This window comes from Rhagoletis pomonella, unplaced genomic scaffold (assembly GCF_013731165.1).
Source record: "Rhagoletis pomonella isolate Grant_MI unplaced genomic scaffold, Rhpom_1.0 Rhpom_scaffold_00007, whole genome shotgun sequence".
Classification (NCBI taxonomy): domain Eukaryota; kingdom Metazoa; phylum Arthropoda; class Insecta; order Diptera; family Tephritidae; genus Rhagoletis; species Rhagoletis pomonella.
The window spans coordinates 14,145,823-14,154,985 of NW_023458561.1; the positions used below are offsets into that span (position 1 = coordinate 14,145,823).

The 9,163-nt window shown below is 34.3% G+C and overlaps 1 protein-coding gene across 2 annotated transcripts in view; it reads right to left on the reverse strand.

Moving 5' to 3' along the window:
• LOC118742353 (hillarin) overlaps positions 1-9,163 on the reverse strand; it is a 211,426-nt gene that overhangs the window by 146,273 nt on the left and 55,990 nt on the right. For both annotated transcript variants that reach the window (XM_036474361.1, XM_036474359.1), the window contains one exon: positions 961-1,626. In XM_036474361.1, the coding sequence (XP_036330254.1) occupies positions 961-1,149 (189 nt within the window). In that variant the 5' untranslated portion in view covers positions 1,150-1,626. The remainder of the gene's footprint in view (positions 1-960; positions 1,627-9,163) is intronic.

Consider the following 9,163-nt stretch of genomic DNA (forward strand, 5'->3'; position numbering starts at 1 on the left):
ACCGTTCTGTCTGTTTTGGTCATCTACATATGTATGTAGCTTTCATCGCTCAGTAGTTTTAATTGTTGATTAACTCTTTAAAGCAACAGGGAACGCTCATTGAGCAATCATTTTACTTATGCTCTAAATTTGGTGCGTCGGTAGCTAGGTTGTTCCTCATAGATTTTTTAGTTTCGCTCCTTTCTCTATTATCAGCGTCTGAATTAAAAGTTTGACATAAAAAGTGGTTTTCTTGTTTCAAGTTTTGTGTTTTAAAAATGAATGAATTAAAACTAAAGCCAAATATCGACAGTTTTTTTAATTGTTCATTTGCCCTGTTAAAGTTACGTTTCATTATTTATGTTTAATTTTAATTCTATCAAGTCTTTAATCACATTATTTTAATAAATATAGCCCAAGAAAATATATTATTTTCATTTTTACCCCTCCAAATTAAGGCTTGAAAATCAGCCAGGATGCGATTTTATAAAATAGATGTAATCTACACACTTTTTGGCTAGTTTTCCGAATATGGTAGAAATGTAGCAGCAGGTGGTCCACCGAAAGCCGTAAAATTTATATAGTGGTCTAAGAGAAAAAAAGTTTGGGAACCTTTTAAATATAATCAATCAAGTTATTCACTGCCAATCTAATAATTGAGAATATTCTTTGTTTTCTTATGCAACGAATCGGTTTGTTCATAGAGTCGGAATTGTCGACTTGGGGTTGACGTCAGAGCACGTCGCCTGTTACTGTCAGGTGTTGTCCAGAAAAGACTAATGCACTTCATCTCATCCACTGTCGAACCCCTTAGCATTCGGACTTTATGATCGGGTTCAGAAAGATCTCCAATGTCTAAGTGCCCCTCGATCCTCTTCACATATTTATTTAACCAACTAAATAACTAAAAGCGTAATTTCGGACAAAGGTCAATGAAATAAATTTAAGATATGTAGATTATTCATGTTGAGCACCACTTACCTCCTTGTCGTCCTGCTTGTGCTGATTATTGAAATACGTTTTAAGTGTTAACTTTGTGCCGCAATGGACACATTTAAAGCAGCCGGAATGGAAGAATGTGAAGTCTTTGAGAGGTCCCACTCGATCGACTTGATAGACGATTTCGTTGCATCGCAGGCACGTTGATTCATAGAAGTTTGGGCGATACATTTTTCTGACTCGCTTTTGACTTGAACGAAGACCGTTTTATCCGTACATACACACATTCATACAAGAAGCACGGCAGCACCGTCGTCGAATCGATGCAGCTGTGCAATAATTTTTGTAAAACTTTTTCGACTGTGATTGTGACTTCAGCAGCTTTATGCTTTTGGCGTTGGTTTCTTCTCACTAGAATTGCATTTAAATATTTCTTTCAATTCAGCTTTTGCGCAGTAATGTTGTAATTTTTGCAATGGAAAGTGATCATATGTTGTTTGTTGGTATCATTGACTTAGTTGGCATCTGCCTATGATGTAACGGACTCATTTAATGCCTTTGATTGATTCGCTGCTTCAGATGGCTTGCAGTCGAGAAGGTGCATCGTTGCACATTTATGTTGTTTTAGCTGAATACTCCAAATGGGTTGCGACTGGTTAGATTCGCCAATCAATGTTGCATACACATTTAACGGGTGACAACCGAAAACTGAAAAAGGTATAGATAACATAAAGAATTTAGTTTTCTTAAACATCGTAATTATTTATTCTTACACCCAAATTCATAAAAAATAAATAACACTTTAACTGCTTTATAAATCGAAAATTTTTATGAAAATGTCACTTTATAAAGCTCTTTAAAACTATTTTATTTTTTATGAATAAGGCCATTAGATTTTAATAATAAAGATACTGCTATATATATTTTTTTATACCCGAGCGCACTTGGGCACAAGGGTATTATAACTTTGTTCACATAACGGTTGTTTGTAACAGGCAAAACGAATAGAGATAGATATAGACAAATGTATACATAAATGATCAGAATGAAAAGAGAAATCGATTAAGCGGTGACTGTCTGTCCGTCCGTCCGTCCGTCTGTGCACACGATAACTCGAGTAAAATTTGAGATATCTTAACGAAACTTGGTATGTGCACTTCTTTCGGGCGTAGGACGGATGGTAAATGGGCGAAATCGGACCATAACCACGCCTACCTCCCATACAACGGTAATTTTCAGAAATACGAAAACTGCGATATTTTAGTAACTACTGAAGGTTATTCACTCAAAATTGATATTTACAATAATTTTTAGCCGGAAAATAATACATTTTTGGAAAATGGGCGTAGCCACGCCCACTTATGGATACATGTGTATACCTTGGTAACCGCTGCACCAATTTCTTCCAACCTTGGCACAGTTGTTAGTCTTTATACAGCATACCAAATGGCTGAAAATTTTTAAAATCGGACAATAACCACGCCTACCTCCCATATAACGGTAGTTTGGAGAAATACGAAATCTTCGATAAATCAATAAATATTAAAGCTAATTTACTCAAAATTGATGCTTGCAACAATTCTTTACCAAGAAATACGTTTATGATAAACTTTTGAAAAATGGGCGTGGCACCGCCAACTTATGATCACATATATGTATCTCGGTAACCGTTCTACCAATTTGTAGCAAACTCGGTATTTTTGTTGTGCTTGCCACATAAAAGTAAAACGTTAAAAATTATTGAAATCGGACTAAAATTACGGCCGCTTTTCATATAACGGTAAATTTCATAAATGCTTGAAACTGCAATATTTCGAAATTTAAGGACGCTAATTTACTCAAAATTTATACACCCCGGCTTACCATCTAGCGGTAGGTTTCGGAAAGGTGAAAAAACATAGATTTAATACTTGCGCCGGGTATTTAATGTTCGGCTCCACCCGAGCTTAGACTTTCTTACTTGTTTAAATCTGGGTATGTTAAATTAAAAATACATCTTTGGTTTTTTTCAAGCAGGTCGAGATTATTTTGTATTGGTGACATGGATATTTTAGAATTTCTAGCAATGTCCATTAAAATAAATTTTTATTCAAGAAACCAACACGAACATTAAAATCTACATTAACATGAAACGAACATGAATATGAACATGAATATGTGCTTGAACATGAACTTGAACATGAAAATGAACATGCAAATGAACATAAAACATGAAAAGAACATGAACATAAACACGAACCTGAACATGAACACCAATACGAACATTTAAATGAACATGAACATGCACATAAACATGAACATGTAATGAATATAAACATGACCGTGAACATGCACATGAATATGAACATGGACATGAACAAGACTATGAACATGCAGACGACCATGACTATGAGCATGAACATAAACACAAAAAATACCCATAACGTGAACATGAACATGAACGTGCAAAAGTAAATGAACACGAACATGAACATAAACGCGAACATTAACATGAACATGAAATGAACATGAACACAAACAAGAATACGAAAACGAATACGAACATGAACACGACTGTGAACAGGAACATGAAATGAACATGAACATAAACATGAACGTGAACATGTAATGAAAATAAACATGAACATAAACATGACTAACAATATGAACATGAAAATAAACATGGACATGAACGCGAACATGAACATGGACAAACATAACATGAAAGGAACATAAACATGAACAAACATAACATGAAATGAACATAAAGATGAACGTGAACATGAATATGAACACAAAGATGAACATGAACACGAACTTGGACATGACTATGAACATGAACTTTCTAATCGAAAAACTCGAGAACAGCTGTACCGATATTTTTGAAGTTATGGACATCGACTTTAGACCCTCAAAGGATGATAATAGAAGAAGAATAATTTCGTTATATCAAGGGGGCGTGGCACCTCCCATACAAACTAAAGTTTTCACACAACATATCTCTGGAAGTATTCATCGTAGAGTGCTGCAATTTAGTACAGAGATATATAATAGCAAAGCCAAACTCATGGAAAAAATGGGAGTTATTGAAAAAAGGGGCGTGGCACATACCCATACAAACTGAATTTCTCATATTAAAATGTGAGTTGTTCAATTTTTCTCCTAGGTGCAATGTTTCTTTTATAATGTTTCTGTTATTACGTTCTACCCAAGGCATAACAAGGTAGTAGCGGTTTCGACATTTCTCTCTTTTGAACTGCGACTGAAATGTCAACTCTTAACCCTATACTATTCAAAATTTTTTCTTTATATAAATTTTCAATTGTGAGCTGTGCGACTGATTTTAAATACATAATAAAATGAAAAGGAATTGCGAACGGTGCGTTGTGTTTGTCAAGAGCCTGGACAACAAACCTGTGCGTTATTTTAAACCTTCGAATTGTCAAGTGAAGCGACAACGGTGGGCAAATTGCAGCGATGTTTCATTAGGGGGCTCTTTCACGTGTGGTCGTGACTTTATTTGTTGCCTATCGCAGCTGAGTATTTCTAAGTGGACGCGTTTGGTCCCAGGTGAAGGATTTATCATACCGAATATGAAGAAAATCTCCCATTCATATACATATGTACATGGATAGGCCAAATTTCAAATAGTGGTCTGATAAAACCTAAACCAGTATTCCTTGTTGACATAAAGAAACTGAAAGAAATTTTTAATAAATTTAATGGAAAGGAAATTTCGAATAGCAAAAATTTAATATCTAAATTATTGGAGTTAAGTTCTGATGTAAATTTAGAAGAATCAAACTTTTTTTAATATTCTTTAGAATTAAGTATTTGAATAAAAAAATAAATGTTCAAAAACATTGGACTAGTAAAAGCAAGAAAATTGTCAAAACGATTTTATAAATGAGTGTGTTTCATTTAGTGTGTAATTTTGTGTAAATATGCATTTTCACATTTACATTAAACCAAAAATTCAATAAATAAAATGAAGCTGATTCTAATGAGATTTTAAATATTTTCATATTTACAAAACCTTTCATTTCAAAGATGTTTAGTTCTATCAAATATGGTAAATGCATAACAAAGGGTTGATTTCTTTGTTTACATTTTTTGACATTACAGTCAGGTATGAGACAGCTCGACTGAATTGTCACTTCTACCTTGTTGAATATGCCTTGGTTCTACCATGATAAAAACATTGCAAGGTAAAATCCTTGAGAGGCAGTCTGACGTTTGCCTACAATATAATTTTAAAATTCGAACTCAAGCTCACATTCTCATTTTTAATCTCAAACAACAACAATTGTGTACAATTTCATTTTTTTATTTTCAATTTTATATGATTTTAAAATGTTTGCAAACGTCAGAAAAAATCATGGCCGACGAATTGAGAGAATGACTTTACCTTCTAATGTTTTTATCATGATATTTCCTGTTTTCGATAGCAATAGGAGCGTTCCTTATCTCCCAGAAATAGTCAGAAAAAGTCCGAAGTAGTCAGATTTAGTCTAAAAAGCGTTCCTTAGCTCGGAAATGACAGCTTAAATGAGAGAGCAACACCCAGTGAGAGTGACTCTCATCAGTCCGAAGTAGTCAGATTTAGTCAGAAGAATTTTTTCTGGCAAAATCCTGAAAAGTGTCAAACTCAACTAAATTTAAATTAACGGAAATTAAAGAATATGCAAAAAGTGAGAATAATCTAAAAAGTAAAAAAAGTGAATTGAAATTGGAAGGAGGCAAAAAATAATTGATATAGTAAGTGTTTATTGTGCTTGTGCTTGTGTGAATGTGTTTTGTACATACATTTAATATTTTTATTTGACGTTAGCTTTGTTGTTGCCATTCTTTGGACTAAAAATTTGGTTTTTTGCGTTCCTTTACTTTTCCTGTTATTCTCTTTTAGTGAGCGCATTTTGCTTACGCTCTGGCATTTTGACACTTTTCAGATTTTAGTCCAAAAAGATAAGGAATGAACCTAATGCGTCGAGCCCTTTTTTGGTGTTTTATGCTGACGCCATTTTTCACACAAATATTGCCAAATACAATGAATGTATGTTGTTGTTACTTTATGTTATGCTAGACATTCACATACCTAAATACATGTATGTAAATTTTTCTGACCACTGCATACTGTACATCGGCGGATTGCGTGGTACGCTAACTCAGATGTTCCCAAACTTTTTTCACCCAGACGCCCTTGTGGTGGTAAAGAAATTTCGCGGCACCCCTACTCTTCAAATGTCTACAAAAACAATAAAACAAAATGGCTGCATTTTTTTATTCATTCTGAACGTTTGGAATAAACTTTTTTGTTTAATTATTCTTTAGAACGTTCCTGATGATATGTTAACGTATATTTCAAACGCATTCTGTTTATTCCGGCTGTGAAATGGGATTATCCGGAATGTATAAAGAAACGCAGCCAATGTAAACTTTATGCTCCTTTAGCTTTAATGTGCGGACTGAAAATGTTTTGATGATTTTATTATTTCCTTCAAGTTTATTGGGAGCTTTGACAATTTTACCCTGAAATCATTTGGCGCTGAAAGCTTGCTGCTGTATTTGTTTTTAACCGACTTCTCAAAAGGGAGAAGGTTATTAATTCATCGGAATATTATTTTATTTTTTTTTTTTATGTATGCTACCGCATAACTTTGGAGCATGTTAACCGATTACTATAACTCTTTTTTTAAAGGAAAGGAAAGGTTACCTCACAAGTGGTTCCATTCTAATTTGGTATAAATCCGATCATTGGGCCATGAAGAGATTAACGATAATCTACAATTTTTATATGGGAATTGAAGACGGTTTTGTTTTTGGCTTAAAAATTACTTGTTTATGTAAGCATTTGTTAAAATGCAGTCTCACATAGAAATGTAAAGTAAAAGTCAGTAGTATTTTTAATGCAATCTTGCCAACAGCAGTGTTTTGTGCATATAGTATATAATATTCAATATGCTGTCTTCACTGATGCCCAGAAGGTTTTCAAAAGCTTAATTTGTCATCTCAGTAGGGTCACATGAAAACGTGTTTGTTATCCAGCTGTAGACATCCTCAGAGTCACTGTTGGGAAAATATTCAACAATGGTTTTTTCTAAACCTTCCAAGTTAACGCTGGTAATGCGCGTTAACGCTAAGAAAATAACTTTTACAGCCAATTTCACGAAAGCAATTCAAATGAAAAATGATTTTATTTTTTTTTAATTTTAATTAGAAATTGACAGAAAATAAAAAATCATTTTCCATTTAAATTGCTGGTAAAACCATTTAAATTGCTGTTATCAATTTTCTTGGCGTTAGCTTACAGTTACATACGTTGTTCCGTTTTACTTTGTTTATTTATGGAGTTTTCATGCAAATTGCTAGAAATTCTAAAATATACATGTCACCAATAAGAAAATTCTCGACGTGCTTGAAAAAACCAAATATGATTTTAATTTCGCAGGCCTCTGTTATCTTCGCAGGGTCATCCAATACGGGTTTTAACTCTAGTGGTGGTATCTTCCTAGTCGCCAGGGAAACCGACGGATCATACAGCGACTTCTCGTGGCGTTTTTTGCCTCTTGCTTCATCCTAGACATCGCTGCTTTCGTTTTTCCAATCACTGCAAATATCCGCCCACTTGCTCCATTTAAAACCATTTTTGTGTACAAATTTGTCGATAGCTTTAAATATTTCATTGCTAGTGGTGTAAGTGTCAAGTACTTCGCTCACCAAAAGTTCTTCTTCGATTTGCGTTGCGAATGGGTACCTCACTAACACGAGAACAATATTAAGTCCCACTACGTCGGTACTTTCGTCAAGTTGAAAACTAAAAAATTCACAAGTTTTCAAACTTTTTATAAGTTTTTTCTCGACTGCCTCCGAAATCGTGTTGAGTTGCTCTTTCACAGTGAGATTGTGGAGTTCCAAAGAATCCATTAACATATACACGAGCGCGAAGCTGCTGCGCTTGTTACGCGAACAATCCAGCCAGCAAAAAATCCAAAAATTAATCCGAAAACGGGAAGAAAGTGGATGAAATGCGGATGAGGTCTACAAAAGTACCGAAAATGGTTGTGAAAAGGGTACGTTGTCGGTTATTTTCTGATTCAATTTTTCGTTGACAAAACATACTAGGGAACCACGCTTAAGAGCGAAATACACCACACAAGCGGCTTGACAAACCAAGCGAAATATCCCTTTGCTGAAAGCCATTTGTGTTGTATATGGGGTTTGACGCACCGGTGAAGGTAATTTTAATAAAAATCAAAATTTTTTGATTTTCTGGCCGCCATGTTGAAGTTTTGATCAAACCGCTTGCGTTGTGTATGGAAAGTTCAAAGAATTTGCACGCACCACTAGTATACTCTAGCCACTAGCGGCACCCCAGGCACCCACTTTGGGAAAGCCTGCGCTAACTCATACGACTGAGATTCGAGGCACAAACGAGCACTAAATACATACATATACTATTAACACATATTTCGTGGGATCAGTTTCAGAGTTGATTTGATTTTACTATAAAAAGAAATTTCTATTAGGTTGTAGTAGCAAGAATAGTCTTAAATATAACTTCGCAAATGGATATGGGGGTGACATCAGTTTTTAATAAACTGATAGACTAATTCTTACTTTGCGACTTTGGAGTATTATGCTAAACTATGGACGAATTGGTATGAAAAGCTCAGGCAATTTATAAACAAAAAGCATATCAAACAATCACCAGTTCTGAAAAGCTCTTTGCATGCAAGAATTTTTAAAAATTTGTAAGCATGTAGGCATGCATACATGTATATGGGTGTTTCCATAAAAATGTAAACCGAAAATGCAAGAAAATGAATTAAAACGGCTTTATAACTTTAAATTTCGTATTCAGATGGCGGAAAAAGGTTTTGAAAACGCGAAACGGTGGAGAGAAGAACTGAAAAAATTTAATTAAAAATTTAGTTTAGTATGTGTTACTAGTAAAAATATTGTATGGGGGAAAAATCTGTCGCGTACGTTATGTCGCGTGCGTTATTATGTTTTTTAATAAAAACTATCCAGAGATAATTTCTATTAAAAAATGAAAGGATATAAAGGTACATAATTTAGCTTAGTTTAGGGATTTTGAAAGAAAAGAAAAACTCCCATGATTCGCAGACTTTCGCATATATGTACATATATGTGCCTTAAAAACAGTTCTTTTTTTTGTCGTGCACGTTATCACCTTGTTTTGAACGGATATTTTCCACACCAAAGTTTCGAGGCTACTTATATTTTTCTCAAACATAGTACCCTT